Source organism: Schistocerca cancellata, chromosome 7 (assembly GCF_023864275.1).
Source record: "Schistocerca cancellata isolate TAMUIC-IGC-003103 chromosome 7, iqSchCanc2.1, whole genome shotgun sequence".
Taxonomy (NCBI): domain Eukaryota; kingdom Metazoa; phylum Arthropoda; class Insecta; order Orthoptera; family Acrididae; genus Schistocerca; species Schistocerca cancellata.
In genome coordinates, this window is record NC_064632.1 from 238,872,338 (window position 1) to 238,892,308 (window position 19,971).

The window sequence follows — 19,971 nt, forward strand, 5'->3', positions numbered from 1 at the left end:
GTGTTGTCCTGTGGAGGAATCGGTTGACCTATGACCTTGCGATCAAATGTTTTCGGTTCCCATTGGAGAGGCACGCCCTTTCGTCGACTAATCGCACGGTTTTGCGGTGCGATCGCAAAACACACACTAAACTTATTCCAGTGAGCAGAGACGTCAATGAACCAACGGACAGATCATAACTTTGCGAAAATAAAGAAAGTAAACTTTTCACCAGAGGGAAGCCTTGAACCAAGTTCCTCTCATTCCACAGCTGCTCATGCTAACCACGGGACCACGGTGCTTCTGAGCTCACGCTTTCCTTGATGTTGCCTATCTTGCACATGGACTACTCAGTTTGTATATTTTGCTTATTTTTTCATAGTCCCACACAACTTCTTCCTGTTTTCTCGATTGATCTGTGCTTAGTTTTTCAAGGCCTATCCATTGTACCAACTTATAACTAAATCTGAGGGGGGTGCGATGGGGAGGTTCCCTTGTTAGAAAATGTAACAGACCTACTAAGGAGACTGCCTACACTACGCGTGTCCGTCCTCTACTGCTGCGCGGTGTGGGATCCTTACTAGATAGGACTGACGGAGTACATCGAAAAGTTCAAAGAAATGCTCCACGTTTTGTATTATCGCGAAATATGGGAGAGAGTGTCACAGAAATGATACAGGATTTGGGCTGGAAATCATTAAAAGAAAGGCGTTCTCCGTTGCGACGGAATCTTCTCGCGAAATTCAAATCACCAACTTTCTCCTCCGAATGCGAAAATATTTTGTTGACACCGACCTACATAGGGCGGAACGATCACCACGATAAAATAAGGGAAATCAGAGCTCGTATGGAAGGATATAGGTGTTCATTGTTTCCGCGCGCTATACGAGATTGGAATAATAGAGAATTGTGAAGGTGGTTCGATGAACCCTCTGCGAGGCACTTGAATGTGATTTGCAGAGTATCCATGTAGATGTAGATGTATTGACTTAGCAGCATTTCACATTTGCAAAGACTTATGTCACACTTACCTTAACCTGTGATTTGCAATGATAATCACTTAAATATTTTACCTAGGTGAATGTATTCGCAAAATTCCATTACCATACAGTAATTATTTTTTGGTGTTGCGTTTTTTTTTCTGTTGGTGTATTTTTACATGGTTAGAACGAAAGAGGCTGTGAAACTGTTAATTTGAAGTAAAAAAAGCATTGTACCGCGCTGTAGGTGTGCGAAAGTTGCGCACTGTGGACGGAAGGCAGTGGCGGGTCGGTAGCAGGCAGGTGGAGAGCGCAGAGCGGCGCAGCACCTGCCCCGGGCGTTTGGGCGCTGCCGCTGCCGCTGCCGGCAGAACTGCGCGCCGCGCGGCTGGCGGCTGTGTTAGCGGCTGTCAGCGCCAGCCAGCACCGCTGATTGCTTGTCGGCCGCAGCTGACAACACACGCAGCCGGCGGCGGCGGCGGGGGCGGCGGCGGGGGCGGCAGCGGCAGCGGCGCTACCAGCGGCGGCGGCGGCGCACCTTTGACACAGCGGCGCGCCGCCCCCGAGCATTGATCTCGCCCACCGGCGGAAGAGATGACGGCGGCAGGCCGCCCGCACCTGCCTCAAAAGCGCCGACAATCGAAAAACACAGCGGGCGATGTAATAAGGCGCCGCCCCCGCAAAAGGTACGCCACCGTTAGCGTTGGCGACCGTTACCGTGCCGTCGTCACTGCTGTTTAAACTGCTGAGATATTACGCCCCTCTACCTCGATTAAGAGGAATTTTTTCTCATTAGTGTTCAGCATATGTCAACAGTCATGGCAAAGATGAACGACCCTCGCTTTATAGTCTATAATAAATATGTCGTGACAGTTAATAGTTTGCAACAGACCTCTTTTCCCACCTTTAGCGATCAGACGCCTTAATCCTTTCTTTACCAGCTTACTACCTTTTCCAGGAGGACTACCTAGCATTAGTTCTTAATGATGTGGTGTTTGGTTCAAATGGCTCTGACCACTCTGCGACTTAACTTCTGAGGTCATCAGTCGCCTAGAACTTAACTAATTAAACCTAACTAACCTAAGGACATCACACATATCCATGCCCGAGGCAGGATTCGAACCTGCGACCGTAGCGGTCGCTCGGTTCCAGACTGTAGCGCCTACAACCGCACGGCCACTCCGGCCGGCGATGTCGTGTTTGCCAATTTCTTCATCTCAGAGTAGCACTCGCATCAAACGTCCTTATTCTGTAATACAGTATAAGACAAAAAAAAATGGACACACCATTATCTGAGTGTGACTGAATCGGTAGATGTGATGTAAACGCACAGACAAACGAATGATTACAATTTCAGAAAACTGGGTGAGAGCTACACAAGATAAGCAAGTCAATAATCTGTTGGTTCACCTCTGGCCCTTATGCAAGCAGCTATTCGGCTTGAGGTTGATTGACAGAGTTGTTGGATGTCCCATATTATGTCCAACTGGCGGCGTTAGATTGTCAAAATCCAGCACTGTCTGGAGGCCCTTCCCATAATTCTCCTAAATTGGCCATTATCTTCTTGAAACTTAAGCCACAATGGCTCCATGAAGGGCATCAAAACGGAACGTTAGAATATCGTCGACATACCGCTGTGATATAAGGGTACCGAGGATGATAAGCAAAGAGGTCCTGCTATGAAAATAAATGGTACCCCAGACCATCACTCTTGGCTGTAGGGCCATCTGGCTGGCACAGTCAGGGTGGTATCCAACCTCCGTCCGCAGCGTCTCAGGACACGTCTTCGCTGGTCATTAGCGCTCAGTCCGAAGCGCGACTCATGACTGAAGACTACTATACTCGAGTCAGTGCGATTCGAGGCCGAAAACGTGGCTGGAGCGACACCCCCGGGATAACAAGGCCGCCCAGCAGTGTTAGTGACGTCACACTAAGCGGCCCATAGCCGACGCTGCAGTCCACGGATACCTCCGTACAGACGCCCCTGATGCTAACAATCTTCTGTCCGTCATACAGAAAGGAGCGAACTATAAATCGAACCAAGGACCAAATTATATGTATATTCTTGTAAACAGCTGGAGACGCCCCGTACAGGCAATGGGATATCGACATGACTCTCGCCCGCCATACGGCCCGACGAACAGGAGTGACGGTATTGGGTGCTTTTTTTCACAGCAGGACCACTTTGAGGTCATCCGCGGCACCCTTGCAACACAGCGGTACTTCTACGATACTGTACGCCCCGTTTTGTTGCCCTTCATGGCAAACCAACCTGGGCGTACATGTCAGGAAGATAATACCCGCCCGCACACGGCTTGTCTTCGTGCATACCAAACCCTATCTTGGCCCCCCCTCGCTTGGAGCATTCTGAGCAGGGCCTCCAACCATCTCGCGATTTTGACAATCAAGCGCGCCAATTGGGCAGATTTTGGCACGGAATCCCTCGGGAAGATACCCGACAACTCTGCCAATCAATGCCAAACGGAATAATTCTACATCTACATTTATACTCCGCAAGCCACCCAACGGTGTGTGGCGGAGGGCACTTTACGTGCCACTGTCATTACCTCCCTTTCCTGTTCCAGTCGCGTATGGTTCGCGGGAAGAACGACTGTCTGAAAGCCTCCATTCTCGCTCGAATCTCTCTAATTTTACATTCGTGATCTCCTCGGGAGGTATAAGTAGGGGGAAGCAATATATTCTATACCTCATCCAGAAACGCACCCTCTCGAAACCTGGCGAGCAAGCTACACCGCGATGCACAGCGCCTCTTTTGCCGAGTCTGCCACTTGAGTTTGATGATGATGATGTTTGGTTTGTGGGGCGCTCAACTGCGTGGTTATCAGCGCCCGTACAATTTCCCAACCTTTGCTCAGTCCAATTTCACCACTTTCCTGGATGATGATGAAATGATGATGACAGCACACAACACCCAGTCATCTCGAGGCAGGTGAAAATCCCTGACCCCGCCGGGAATCGAACCCGGGACCCCGTGCTCAGGAAGCGAGAATGCTACCGCGAGACCACGAGCGGCGGACCCACTTGAGTTTGTTAACTATATCCGTAACGCTATCACGGTTACCAAATAACCCTGTGACGAAACGCGCCGCTCTTCTTTGGATCTTCTCTATCTCCTCCGTCAACCCGATCTGGTACGGATCCGACACTGATGCGCAATACTCAAGTATAGGTCGAACGAGTGTTTTGTAAGCCACCTCCATTGTTGATGGACTACATTTTCTAAGGACTCTCCCAATGAATCTCAACCTGGTACCCGCCTTACCAACAATTAATTTTATATGATCATTCCACTTCAAATCGTTCCGCACGCATACTCCCAGATATTTTACAGAAGTAACTGCTACCAGTGTTTGTTCTGCTATCATATAATCATACAATAAAGGATCCTTCTTTCTATGTATTCGCAATACATTACATTTGTCTATTGCTTGCATAAGGTTGTTTGCAGATGACGCTGTCGTTTATCGACTAATAAAGTCATCAGAAGATCAAAACAAACTGCAAAACGATTTAGAAAAGATATCTGAATGGTGCGAAAAGTCGCAGTTGACCCTAAATAACGAAAACTGTGAGGTCATCCCGCCGAACGTTGTGGCCGTGCGGTTCTAGGCGCTTCAGTCTCGACCGCTATGGTCGCAGGTTCGAATCCAGCCTCGGGCATGGATGTGTGAGATGTCCTTAGGTTAGTTAGGTTTAAGTACTTCTAAGTTCTAGGGGACTGATGACCACAGATGTTAAGTCCCATAGTGCTCAGAGCCATTTGTGAACCATTTTGGAGGTCATCCACATGAGTGCTAAAAGGAACTCGTAAACTTCGGTTACACGTTTAATCAGTCTAATCTAAAAGTCGTATATTCAACTAAATACCTGGGGAACAACAATTACGAGCAACTTAAATTGGAAGGAACACTCAGAAAATGTTGTGGGCAAGGCTAACCAAAGACTGCGTTTTATTGGCAGGACACTTAGAAAATGTAACAGACCTACCAAGGAGACTGCCTACACTATGCTTGTCTGTCTTCTTTCAGAATACTGCTGTGCGGTGTGGGATCCTTACCAGTTAGGACTGACGGAGTACATCGAAAAAGTTTGTATTATCGCAAAATATGGGAGAGAAATGGTTCAAATGGCTCTATGCACTATGGGACTTAACATCTGTGGTCATCAGTCCCCTAAAACTTAGAACTACTTAAACCTAACTAAGCTAAGGACATCACACACATCCATGCCCACGGCAGGATTCGAACCTGCGACCGTAGCGGTCGCGCGGTTCCGGACTGAATGCCTAGAACCGTATGGGAGAGAGTGTCACAGAAATGGTACAGGATTTGGGCTGGAAAACATCAAAAGAAAGGCGTTTTTCGTTGCGACAGAATCTTCTCACGAATTTCCAATCTCCAACTTTCTCCTCCGAATGCGAAAATATTTTGTTGACACCGACCTACATAGGGAGTAACGATCACCACAATAAAATAAGGGAAATCAGAGCTCGTACGGAAATATATGTGTTCATTGTTTCCGCACGCTATACGAGATTGGAATAATAGAGAATTGTGAAGGTGGTCCGATGAACCCTCTACCAGGCACTTGAATGTGATTTGCAGAGTATCCATGTAGATGTAGATGTAGATATAAGGGCCGGAGATCGACCAACGTGTTAATAACTTGCTCAGTATGTGAAGCACTTTCTCATGAATAAGTCACCCATTTTAATGAAACTGTAATCATTTGTTTGGCTGTACATGTACAATACATCTACGTATTTCCGACTTATTTGGACAATACTTTCGTCGTAAGACTTTTTTTCTGTCTTTGAATGTATTTACCCTATACAGTTCCCTTTGGTACTATGGGACTTATTCCTTGACGTCCTAACACATAATCTTATTTTCCTGCCCTTCTTCTTGTCACTGTTTTTCACAAGTAACTTTCCTTATCGATTGTGCAGAGAGCTTTGTTTCTAGGCTTCCGAAAAGTATTTGGCTCAGTATCATTGAAAGTACGATCGTATGAGGTATCTAGCAAGACTTGTGACTGGATTGAGGATTTCTTGGTAAGAAGGAAGTACCATCTTATCTTGGATGGACAAACACCCACGTATTGCGCCCTTAGTGTTCATGTCGTACATCAGTGACCTTGCAGGCAAGATTAAGAGTAACTTCAAACTTTACTCAAATAACTCAGTTATCTGGAATAAAGCACTGCCTGAAAAAAGTTACACAAAGAGCCAGATCTTGATAAGACTGAGAAGTCGTGCGTAAACTGGCAACTTGCTTTGAATATTCAGAATGAAAATCTTTTGTACAACGCAAAACGAAAAACCGTAGTACCGTATGACTTCATTTCCAATGACTCACAATTGGAATCAGTCAACTCATACAAACACCTGAACGTAATAATTTGTTGAGATATGAAGCGGATGATGACGTAGGCTCTTTCGTAGGTAAACCAGGTGTCACGTAGGTGGTAGGATGCTAGAAAAATTCAATCAGTTTACAGAGGACATTACAAAACATTCGTACGACCCATTCTAGAAAATTGCTCTGGTGTGTCGGACCCGGCCCAAATAGGACTAACCTGAGATGAAGAACCTGTACAAATAAGGACTGCACGAACGGTCACGGGTTTGTTTGATCACTGGAAGAGCGTCAAGGATACGCTTAAAAAACTGAACTGTCAGGCGCTTGAAGAGAGGCGCTTCCAATCCCGCGGCAACCTACTCACAGTGTTTCAGATACTAGTGAGAAATTTAGGTATATACTCAATGTCGCTTCAGTGGAAATCGTAAAGACAAAATTAGACCCATTATAATGCGCACAGGGATGTTTGATCAATTATTCTTTTTATAAAGCAAGGAGAATTTTATAAAAAAGATTAAGTGATATTGTTTTTCAAAAATATTCGCCTTTAACGTTTTTGCATTCGATGAAATCAGTTCTTAAACCACGACGCTACTCCTGAAACACGTCGGAAACTAGGTTTTTATAATGTTCGACTGCCTCGTCTGATGACGAAAAAGTGGTACCACGAATTTTTTCTTTAATTTTCGGAAACAGAGATCAGTTACGTGCTACTAGATCAGAGCTGTACGGCGGAGGGTCCGAGGTGCTAACCTTTAGCGCATCCAGATACTCAACTGTTAATCGTGCTCTATGTGACAACCTGTCGTCATGAGTAATATTATTTTTCGTTTTGGGCGTCTTTCATGAACTTTTTCCAATGTTTGCGGTAAATTAGGTATGTGTGTACCGATCGACACTAGCGGTATATATATATATATATATATATATATATATATATAATCTTCTAATGCTATAGTAGCAATATGGCTCATTTAAAAAAATAAAAAATAAAAAAATAAAAAAAGAGCTAGCAACCTGTTGCTTAACGGTACTGCGAGTTCTCCGGTTTTATTACCTTCGTTCTTTATTCTGAGCCGTCAATATTCCAAAGCCTCTCACTTTTTGATTATGCTTCGAACACTCTGTGAAATTCGCGAATGTGTTTTTCAAAAGAAAAGATCAAATGAAATATTTGTGCTCCCCAAGTACTTCAAATCAAGAAGTTCGGACTGCTTGGGTTGTTTCCTACGATACCGTAAACCATTAGAAAATGGCTCACAGCACTATGGGACTTAACATCTGAGGTCATCAGTCCCCTAGAACTTACAACTACTTAAACCTAACTAACCTAAGGAGATCACACACATCCATGCCCGAGGCAGGATTCGAATCTGCGACCGCAACGGAAAACAAGTGCATAGATTTCCGTATGTGCTCCATTTGTTTATTTCTCAACATAAGCATCAGGTTCTACAGTTTCCTCGATAGAATTATTATTTCCTTTAATCATTTACATTTTGCATGTCACCGTCATGTTTCTGAATGCGAAATTGCGCCTGCAGCTGCATTCTGACAATCCAGATACTAAAGGAGGCAATCGCCGTCCAGTTCTGATAAACAAAGAAACGTTTGATTTCTGCACGGTTCGCATAGCTAATGTTCGGAAATTTAGTATGTAAGTTGCTGGCTACGATGCCACAGTCGAGGAGCGTACCTCGCTACCACTGCAGGGTGGCCTCCGTCTTAAGGCCTGTAAAAGTAACGACACAAATATAAATAGTACGTCCTGGGTACAGTCGAGAAGCCACCATTTACAAAGTATTCGTTACTCATTCCTTTAATTGCTTAGGACAGACAGTAGCTCGCCATATTTGATTTCGTAGTTATTAATACGAAGTGTCGTATTTGAATATTTTTGTGTTAAAAGTTGTGTCCAAGGAAAACACGGGATTTCTAGCCGCCAGCCGATTAAAGCTCCATCGAAACCGCATTGTTTAGGTGCGATTTGCTGAAGTAAAATGATGATATACACTGAAGCGCCAAAGAAACTGGTATAAGCGTGCGTATTCAAATACAGAAAAATGTAAACAGGCAGGAAACGGTGCTGCAGTCGGCAGCGCCTATATAAGGCAACAAGTGTCTGACGCAGTTGATAGGTCGGTTACTGCTGCTACAAGCGCAGGTTATCGACATTTAAGGGAATTTGAACGTGGTGTTATAGTCGGCGCACGAGGAATGGGACACATCATCTCCGAGGTAGCTATGGTTCAAATGGTTCAAATGGCTCTGAGCACTATGGGACTTAACTTCTGAGGTCATCAGTTCCCGAGAACTTAGAACTACTTAAACCTAACTATCCTAAGGACATCACACACACCCATGTCCGAGGCAGGATTCGAACCTGCGACCGTAGCAGTCCCGCGGTTCCGGACTGCAGCGCCAGAACCGCTAGACCACCGCGGCCGGCAGGTAGGTATGAAGTCGGTTTTTTTCCGTACGACCGTTTCAGGAGTGTACCGTGAATATCAGGAATCTGGTAAAACATCGAATCCCCGATCGCTGCGGCCAGGAAAAGATCCAACGACGACTGAAGAGAATCGTTAAACGTGACAGAAGCGCAACCCTTTCGTAAACTGCTGCAGGAGCTGGACCATTAACAAGTATCAGTGTGTGAACCATTCAACAAAACCATCGATAAGGGCATTCGAAACCGAAGGCCCTCTCGTGTATCCTCGATGACTGCACAACACAAAGCTTTACAACTCGCCTGCTCCCGTCAACATCGACATTTGAGTGTTGATGACTGGAAACATGTTGCCTGGTCGACGAGTCTCGTTTCAAATTGTGTCCAGCGGATGGACATGTATGGGTATGGAGACAACGTCATGAATCCATAGACCCTGCATGTCAGCAGGGTGGACGCTCTGTAATGGTATGGGGTGTGTGCAGTTGGAGTGATATGGGACTCCTGATACGTCTAGATACGACTCTGACAGGTGACACGTAGGTAAGCATCCTGTTTGATCTCCTGCACACGTTCGTGTTCATTGTGCATTCCGACGGACTTGGGCAATTTCAGCAGGACAATGCGACACCCCACACGTCCACCATTGCTACAGAATGGCTCCAGGAACAAATCTGAGTTCAAACACTTCTGTTCGGCCACCAAACTCCCCAGGCGTGAACATTACTGAGCATATCTGGGATGCCTTGCAGCGTGGTGTTCAGAAGAGATCTCCGTTCCCTCATACTCCTACGGATTCATGGACAGCCTTGCAGCATTCATGGTGTCAGTTCCCTCCAGCACAAATTCAGACATTAGTCTAGCCAATGCTACGTCGTGTTGCCGCACTTCTGAGTGATCCCGGGGGCCTTACACGATATTAAGCAGGTGTATTAGTTTCTTTGGCACTTCAGTGCGTAAGACATTCATTGTGGAATCGTAAGGATTGCACGTAAAGCCCGTAAATGAGACGACAAGATTTAAACAGTACATATTCGGTAGCGTCGAATCATGTACCCACACGAAGTATTAGCTACTCGTTACATTCATTGCTAAGAACAGAAGAAATGATTCATTGGCAACCAGTTTTCCTTTGGAATGTGTTAAGTGGCCACAGAGAAAGTTCTGACATTCCTGTAATATTGGAAGCAAGACATGTTGATGGAATCTGTGAACCTAGAAAAAGCGTTCGACAATGTAAACCGCGCAGGAGCAACCTACAGGGAAAGACATATAATGTACAACATGTATGAGGAGACTTCAAAAAGTAATTCACACGTTATTTCTACAGGACAGATAACTTTTACTGCATGCTACTCTATACTCAATAACTTCAGAGGTTTATGAGACTATTTTTCTACGTAATCGCCAAGTCTGCGTAAACAGCGGTTGGCCGGAACGTTCTATCCATCAAACAACTCCTCGACGACACAAATACGCTCCCGAGAACCGCTTTGTGAACGTCGTCATCGTTGCAAAAATCTGTTTCCCCAGATATTTTTTCAGCTTGCCCAAAAGACGTAACTCAGGTGGTGGAAGATCCCGACTAACCGACCAGCATAACACATGTCTCTGTGGCCTTGGCCAAGCTGTAGGCACCGTTTCAATACGATTGGACGCGGTATCACGTTTTGTCTACATTTCACCAGAATTTCACTTTGAATCCGTGTGAAGTTTAGGCGTTTTGTCTATAATAATAGTAGTGTCTCGCGTATTTCAGCTTTGGATTACGTTTCCAAATCCCACACCATTTCAGTCACATACTGTGATGCACCAGTTATCCGTATCACAGAAGACCTCTCCCTGCGGGAAACCCAGAACATGTACTCTCTTCTGACAAAGCGTCATTCTTAGAAGCACACGTGTAACTTACTTTGTGAATTCACTACGTACAACAACGAAGAGGAAACAACCAGAATGGAAAACCAAGAACGAGGCGTTCAGATTTAAAAGATTGTAGACAGGGATGCAATCTTTCGTCCCTAATGCTCAATCCACACATCGAAGAAGCAATGACAGGAAGAAAAAAGGTGTTCAGGGGTGCCTTTAATATTCAGGGTGAAATGATACCAACAATAAAACAAATGAAGACATTGCTGTCGTCAGTAAAAGCGAGAACTAATTACATCTGTTGAATGGAATGAACAGTCTAATGATTACATAATATGGACTGCGAGTAAATCGAAGAGGAAAGTAATGTGAAATGGAAGAAATCAGAACAGCGAGAAACTTAGCATCAGGATTTGTGATCACGAAGAAGACAAAGTTAAGGAATTCTGCTACCTAGGCTGCAAAATAGCCCATGATGGGCGGGGCAAAGCGGGACGTAAAAAACAGGCAGCGTTTGTTGTATATTAGTGAACAAGGACTGTGGGAAAATCGAAAAAAAAATCGAAGCATTTGAGATGTGGGGCTACAGATGAATGTCGAAAATTAGATGGACTGATAAGGTATGGAATCAGCAGGATCTCCACAGAATCGGTGAAGAATGGAATACATTGAAAATATTGACAAGAAGAAGGGTCAGGCTGATAGGACATCAGTTGAGATATCAGGGAATAACTTTCATGGTACTAGAAGGTGCTGTAGAGGGTAAGAACTGTAGAGAAAGATAGAAATTGGGAAACATCGAACAAATAATTGATGACGTTGGTTGGAAGTACTACTCTGACATGAAAAGTTTCGTACATGGGAGGAATTCGTGGTAGGCCACATCAAACCAGTCAAAAGACTTATGTCTCAAAAAAAACTTGCGTACCTCAGGTAGCACATGAACAATATGCACTATGTAGTTACCCATTATCGGCGAAACGATCTGGTCAAATAACAAAACGATTATTTACATAAAAATGAGATTTAATATAATACGTTTTTAAATCGAACTAAAAAGTATAAAACACGCTACATATTCCTAACCCCATGTACATAGTCCTTAAAATTTGTGATTGTGCATTTTTAATAGCTATGAAAATACTTATAAGATATAAAACTAAAAACGTGGGTATCACATATCAGATAATAGTAAGGCAAGCTATTAATGCATCAATTAGTAAGCAATGTGATGGTAAAAAGTGACCTATTCGTGCAAGGATGATGTATTGTATGCACCCCATATTTTTCGTGTTAAATATTAAGAGTTTTCATAGCTAAAAATTCACAGTCACAAATTTTGAGGGCCATGTGTATGGCGTTAGGAATCTGTATGGCGCTAGGGGAAATTACTAAATGCTTTTTAGTCCGATTTAGAAACGTGCTATATTAATAAATCGTTTCAATTTAAATAACTATTTTCTGTTCTGTAGCCATGGGTGTCAAATTATTCAGTCTGTTACAAAGATTTTGATGAGATTATGGCAGAGACGTAAATTTCAAGTTTATTTCAGTTTCTGTTCACCTAATTTAACCAATATGCTGGTTTCTCCGCTTATGAAATGGCTATGAATGTAAAAAATACAGAGGTAGAAACTCACACAGAGGCTTACGAAAACCATCCTTCCTGCAAACCATTAGCAACTGGAACAGGAAAGGGGGAAATGGCAGTGGTGCACAAAGTACCCTCCGCCATACAGCAGATAAGAAAGCGAGTTAATATTGCATTGTCATGGCGTTCTCTACTATGTTTAAAATTTCAGATATCTAGATCAATGGCAAAATTTGTTCTGAATTTACAGATAGACAGGCAAGCAATTACCATCTGCTCTTCCCCCATCTCTCTCTCTCTCTCTCTCTCTCTCTCTCTCTCCTCAGCCTCGCCTGCCCCTCACATATCACTTGGAAAGCATTCCAATACTACCTACACTACACTCTGGTGCTGCAGGATAGCCGATAAGTCAGGGGTTACCAAACCTTTTCACCCCACCCCCACATCTAAGGGAGCTAGTGGGCAGACGAGAAAGTGCGTTAATATCGCATCGTCATCCAGTTTTGAGATATGTTTGAAATTTCAAGTCTCTAGTTAAAAATCAACTGCCAAATTTGTACCGAACAGACACACTGACCAAAAGCGACCAAATAAAAAGGTGCTAATTACCGAAACGAATGAAGTCGGTTACGAATTTGCATGTGAGTAAGAAGTCATGGAAGTAACGAAATGTTTTACGGAATAATGCGTTCGTAATTGGATTCTAGTACCATTGAAGTCACTTAGCAACGGATACATAGGATTTGTAACGGCCGTATCCGTATGTGTCTCGGCTACAGATCGGCAGTGTGCAGAGGTGCTCTCCAGCAGGAAAGTGTGAGCACTTCGCAGCAGCCGGCCTATCCACCGGGTGGGAGGTTGCGGCATATATCGCCGGCCTGCGGGCGACGGCGGCCACACATTACGAGGATCACGCTGGCCGCCCTCCAAGCAGTAATTAGCCAGCCAGCGGTCGGCAGGGCGCCTTTATCTTGGACAGAAGGGGACAGGCCGGCGCCGATTTGTGGCGCAGGGCAGGGCGCGGGTTGCGGCCGATGCATTGCCGCGTGTCGCCGGCCGAGCTTTGCGGCCGCAGCGGCTGCCCTACAGCAGTCTCGCCTAGCCCAGAATAAATGCCGAGGGTTCCAAATAGCCCAGAAATTCTGATGTGAGCAGCTATAAACTGGGGTGACAAAAGGCACTGGACAGCATTATGCACATGTACAGTATGACGTACATCTACATTTATACTCCGCAAGACACCAAACGGTGTGATGCGGAGGGCACTTTACGTGCCACTGTCATTCCCTCCCTTTCCTGTTCCAGTCACGTATGGTTCGCGAGAAGAACGACTGCCGGAAAGCCTCCGTGCGCGCTCGAATCTCTCTAAATTTACATTCGTGATCTCCTCGGGAGGTATAAGTAGGGGGAAGCAATATATTCTATACCTCATCCAGCAACGCTCCCTCTCGAAACCTGGACAGCAAGCTATACCGCGATGCCGAGCGACTCTCTTTCAGAGTCTGCCACTTGGGTTTGCTAAACATCTCCGTAACGCTATCACGCTTATCAAATAACCCTGTGACGAAACGCACCGCTCTTCTTTGGATCTTCTCTATCTCATCCGTCAACCCGATCTGGTACGGATTCCACACTGATGAGCAATATTCAAGTATAGGTCGAACGAGTGTTTTGTAAGCCACCTCCTTTGTTGATGGACTACATTTTCAAAGGACTCTCACAATGAATCTCAACCTGGTACCCGCCTTACCAACAATTAATTGTATATGATCATTCCACTTCAAATCGTTCCGCACGCATACTCCCAGATACTTTACAGAAGTAACTGCTACCAGTCTTTGTTCCGCTATCATATAATCATATAATAAAGGATCTTTCTTTCTATGTATTCGCAATACGTTACATTTGTCTACGTTAAGGGTCAGTTGCCACTCCCTGCACCAAGTGCCTATCCGCTGCACATCTTCCTGCATTTCGCTACAATTTTCTAATGCTGTAACTTCTCTGTATACTACAGCATCATCCGCGAAAAGCCGCATGGAACTTCCGACACTATCTACTAGGTCATTTATACATATTGTCAAAAGCAATTGTCCCATAACACTCCCCTGTGGCACGCCAGAGGTTACTTTAACGTCTGTAGACGTCTCTCCATTGAGAACAACATGCTGTGTTTGCTGAAAACTCTTCAATCCAGCCACACAGCTGGTCTGATATTCCGTAGGCTCTTACTTTGTTTATCAGGCGACAGTGCGGAACTGTATCGAACGCCTTCCGGAAGTCAAGGAAAATAGCATCTACCTGGGAACCTGTATCTAATATTTTCTGGGTCTCATAAACAAATAAAGCGAGTTGGGTCCCACACGATCGCTGTTTCCGGAATCCATGTTGATTCCTACAGATTAGATTCTAGGTTTCCAGAAACGACATGATACGTGAAGAAAAACATCTTCTAAAATTGTAGAACAGATCGACGTCAGAGACATAGGTCTATAGTTTTGCGCATCTGCTCGACGACCCTTCTTGATGACTGGAACTACCTGTGCTCTTTTCCAATCATTTGGAATGGAGCCGGAATTAACGGACTGAAAACGGAATGTTTGTTGGCCCTAGCAGCAAATGCTATTCCATTACGGAAACCATTATGGAAATCAGTGTTCCGAGATCCACAGTGTCAAGACCGCACCGAGAATAACAAAATTATAACATTACCTGTCACCAAGGTCATCGCAGTGGCCGTCTTAAAGACGGAGAACAGCGACGTTGGCGTAGGATTGTCAGTGCTAGGAGACAAGCAACACCGCAGAAATCAATGCGGGACGTACTACGAACTTATCCGTTAGAACATGCGCCGAAATGGACGAGGGCATCAGACGAGCAACGCGAGTGCCTTTACTGATAGCACGACGTCACATGCAACGCCTCTCTTGGGCTCGTGTTCATATCGATTAGAACCTAGACTACTGGAAAACCGTGGGCTGGTCAAATGAGTCCCGATTTCAGTCGGTAAGAGCTGCTAGGATAGTACGCGAGGTCTAGGTGTCTAGAGGACAGAAGTTCACGACACACTCTCTTGTACTTGATGGGAAACTGCCCATACACGTGGAAGAATCAGCAATGATCAACGGCATGAGGATGCAGAAGGCAATGGAAACCATTGCACTAATGACACCTGACGTGTATCCACGGAAAATGTGGCCTTTAATTGAAAAACGTCATGATGATCTCTCCATTGGCAAAAGATGCCGGAATAGTCCACCATTCGGATCTCCAGGAAGGGACTGCCAAGTGGGAGGTGACCACGAAAAAAAGATTTAATAACTAACGGAAGGATAACGCTCTACGTGTCGGGGCGTGGAATGTCAGAAGCTTTAACGTATTAGGGAAACTAGAAAATCTGAACAGTGAAATGCAAAGGCTTACTCTATATATAGTAAGCGTCAGTGAGGTCAAAGAGAAAGAAGGCAAGAATTCCTGATCACATGAGAATAGGGTAATATCGACAGCAGCAGAAAATGGTATAACTGGAGGATTCGGTACAAATAGCGAGGTAGGGCAGAGAGTGTGTTAACTCGAACAGTCGGTGATAGGGTTGTTCTTAACAGAATCGAACGCGTCCGGCCATCCTGATTTAGGTTTTCCGTGATTTCCCTAAATCACTCCAGGCAAATGCCGGGATGGTTCCTCTGAAAGGGCACGGCCGACTTCCTTCCCCATCCTTCCCTAATCCGATGAGACCGATGACCTCGCTGTCTGGTCTCCTTCCCCACAACAACCCAACCCAACATAATCGACAGCAAACCAAAACCGTCGACAATAGTTCAGGTATACATGCCGACGTCGCAAGCTGAAGATGAAAGGATAGAGAAACTGTATGAGAATATTGAAAGAGTTATACAGTAAGTAAAAGGAAATGAAACTCTAATAGTCACTTGGGTTGGAATTCAGCTGTAGACGAAGGAGTAGAAGAAAGGGTTACAGGATAATAAGGGCTAGGGACGAGGAATGAGAGAGAAGAAAGACTAATTGAGTTCTGTAATAAATTTCAGCTAGTAATAGCGAATACTCTATTCAAAAATCACAACACGAGGAGGTATATTTGGATAAAACCGGGTGATATGGAAAGATCTCAGTTAGAGTACATCATGCTCCGACGGAGATTCCGAAATCAGATATTGGATAGTAAGGCGTACCCAGGAGCAGACATAGACTCAGATAACAATGTGGTAGTGCTGAAGAGCAAGCTGAAGTTTAAGAGATTAGTCAGGAAAATTCAATATGCAAAAAAGTGGGATACAACAGTACTGAGGAATGACGAGGTGCGCTTGAAGTTCGCTAAGACTATAGAAAGAGCAATAAGGAATAACTCAGTAGGTAGTATAGTTGAAGGGTAATGGACATCTCTAAAAAAGCGCGGTCACAGATGCTCGAAAGATAAACGTAAGTAACCATGGGTAACAGACGAAATACTTCAGTTGATAGATGAAAGAAGGAAGTCAAAAATACTCAGGGAAATTCAGGAAGACAGAAATAAAAGGCGCTGAGGAATGAAATAAGCTGGAAGTGCAGGAAAGCTAACACGAAATGGCTGCATGAGCAACGTGAAGAAATCGAAATAGAAATGATCGTCGGAGTGACTAACTCAGCATAAATGAAAGTCAAAACAATCTTTGGTGACCTTATAAGGAAGGGTGGGAACATTAAAAGTGCAAAGGGAATTCCGCTGTTAAATGCAGAGGAGAGAGCGGATAGGTGTAAAGAGTACATTGAAGGCCTCTATGAGGGGTAAGATTTGTCTGATGAGATAGGAGTCGATTTAGAGGAGATAGGCAATACAGATTAGAACCAGAATTTAAAAGAGCTTTGGAGAACTTAAGATCAAATAAGGAAGACGGGATCGATAACAATCCATCAGAATTTCTAAAATAATTGGAGGAAAAGACAACAAAACGATTATTCACGTTGGTGTGTAGAATGTATGAATCTGGAGATAAACCATCTGACTTTTGGAAAAATATCATCCACACAATTCCGACGACTGAAAGAACTCACAGGTGCGAGAATTATCGCACAATCAACCTAACACCTGATGCATCCAAGTTGCTGACAAGAATAATACAAAGAAAACTGAAGATATGCTAGATGACGATCATTTTGGCTTTACGATCGGTAAAGGCAACAAGGATCTCACGTTGATGTTGATAATGGATGCAAGACTAAAGAAAAACCAAGACACGTTCATAGTATTTGTCAAGCAGAAAAAGCGTTCAACAATCTAAAATGGTGCAAGACATTCGAAATTCTGAGAAAGAGGTAAGCTGTCGGTAGAGACGGGTAATATGCAATACGTACAAGAGCCAAGAGGGAATAATAGTAGTGGGCGACCAAGAACGAAGTGCTCGGATTAAAAAGGATGTAAGGCAGGCATGTAGTCTTCCGCCCCTACTGTTCAGTCTTTGTATCGAAGGAGGAATGATGGAAATAAAAGAAAGGTCCAGGAGTGGAATGAAAATTCAAGGTGAAAGAATATCAATGATACGATTCGCTGATTACATTGCTATCCTCAGTGAAAGGGAAGACGAATTACATGATTTGCTGAATGGTAATGAACAGTCTAATGAGCACAGATATGGACTGAGAGTAAATAAACGAAAGTAATGAAGTAGCAGAAATGAGAATAGCGAGAAACTTAACATCAGGATTGATGGTCATGAAGTAGATGAAGTTAAGGAATTCTACTACCTACGCAGAAAAATAGCTAAGGAAGACATCAAAAGGGGACTAGCAGTGGCAAAAGGGCACTCCTTGCCAAGAGAAGTCTACTAGTATCAAACGTAGGCTTTAATTTGAGGAAGAAATTTCTGAGAATGCAACGTTTGCAGCACAGCATGAAATATGGACTGTGGAAAAACCGGAACAGAAGAGAATCAGAGCATTTGTGATGTGGCGCTACAGACTAATATTGAAAATTAGGTGGACTGATAAGGTAAGGAATGAGGTGGTTTTGCACAGAATCGGAGAGTAAAGGAAGGAGAAGGAACTGGATGATAGGATAACTGTAAGGACATGAAGGAATGACTTCCATGGTAGTACAGGGAGCTGTAAGGGCAAAATATGTAGAGGAAGACAGAGATTAGAAGACATCCAGAAAATAGTTGAGGGCGTAGGTTACAAGTGCTACTCTGAGATGAAGCGGCTGGCATAGGAGAGGAATTCGTGGCAGGCTGCATTAAACATGTCTGACGACTGATGACAAAAAAAAAGCTGGTGATAGGCTTCGAGTGTGGCACAGACCTCGTGAAGACATGTACCCAAGTTGTCAACAAGGCATTTTGCAAGCTGGTGGTGGCTCCATAATAGTGTAAGTTGTGTTTACATGCAATGGAATAGGTCCTCTGGTCAAACTGAACCAATCATTGTCTGGGAATGGTTATGTTCGGCTACTTGGAGACTATTTTCAGCCATTCTGGACTTCCTGCTGCCAAATAGTGATGGAACTTTTAGGGATGTCAATGAGCTGTGTCACCGGGCCACAATTTTTCGCCATTAGTTTGAAGAACATTCGGGACGATTCGAGCTGATGATTTGGCCATTCCGATCGCCCGACATGTATCGCATAGAACAGCTATGGAACATAATCGAGAGATCAGTCCTTGCACAAGATCTTACACCGGTAACACTTTCCAAATTATGGACGGCTGTTGAGGCAGCATAGCTCTGTAGGGGGCTTCCAATGACTTGCCACGCCGATTGTAGTACAGACGCTGCGAAGCCATGAACCCAAGTTGTCAACTACATCGGTCAAAAGGAGGCCCGACATGTATTAGGAGGTGTACCATGACTTTTGTCACCTCAGGATAGATACCTATATGTCCTGGGGGGGAGGAGTCATGCGAGGTGTAATACCTGTGATCAGTTTGGCTTTCGGAAAGGTGTAGGACTTGTGAAGCCTGACAAAGCGCTTGATAGTGAAAACAAAACTTAAGAACAATCAAAACACGTTCATTGAATTTACTGTAGAATTCATCGACCCTTATCATTCTGGGACCGTTACCAGGTGGGACAAAGAGAAGTGATGAGGCAGAACCAATGAAGAGCAGTGCGTTTGGTCACGGGGCCGTTGAGTCGGCGCGAGAACATTACAGAGATGCTCAACCAACTCCAGCGGCATACGCTACAACAGGAGAGTGGTTTACTATTGAAATTCCGAGAGAGTATGTTCTGGGAAGAGTCGGACATCTTACTTCCTCCACACTACTTCCTCCCTCTCACCAAATGACCACAACAAGAAAATTCGATAAAGTACAGCTGTTAGAGAGCTTGACGACAATCATTCTTCCCACGTGCCATTCGTCAGTGGAACAGGGAAGGGGAGAGGCCACTATCACCCTCCACCACACTCCGTCGGGTGGCCTTCATAATTGCTTGATGTAGATGTAGAAAAAGCGTTTGACAATTTTAAGTGGTGCAAAACGAAATGGATCGAAGAAAGGCGAAAGTAATGAGTAGTAGCAGAGTAGAGAGTAGCGACAAACTTATAAAAGTTCGTGATATCTAAGTAGATCAATGAGTTCTCTTATTTTGGATGTAAAATAACACATGACGGACGATGCAAGTACCAAATAAAGAGCAGACTAGCTCAGGCAAAATCTACATTTCTGATTAGAAGAATTCTACTGATATCAAAGATCGGCCATAGTTTGAAGAAGATATTTCTGAGCGTGT

At 44.3% G+C, this 19,971-nt stretch overlaps 1 protein-coding gene across 1 annotated transcript in view; it reads right to left on the bottom strand.

The window, feature by feature from the left end:
- Window positions 1-1,369: 1,369 nt before the first annotated feature.
- Window positions 1,370-19,971, bottom strand: part of LOC126092713 (uncharacterized) — a 60,281-nt gene continuing 41,679 nt past the window's right edge. Inside the window, exon 3 of the mRNA XM_049908437.1 lies at window positions 1,370-1,577. Coding sequence (XP_049764394.1) covers window positions 1,370-1,577 — 208 coding nt within the window. The remainder of the gene's footprint in view (window positions 1,578-19,971) is intronic.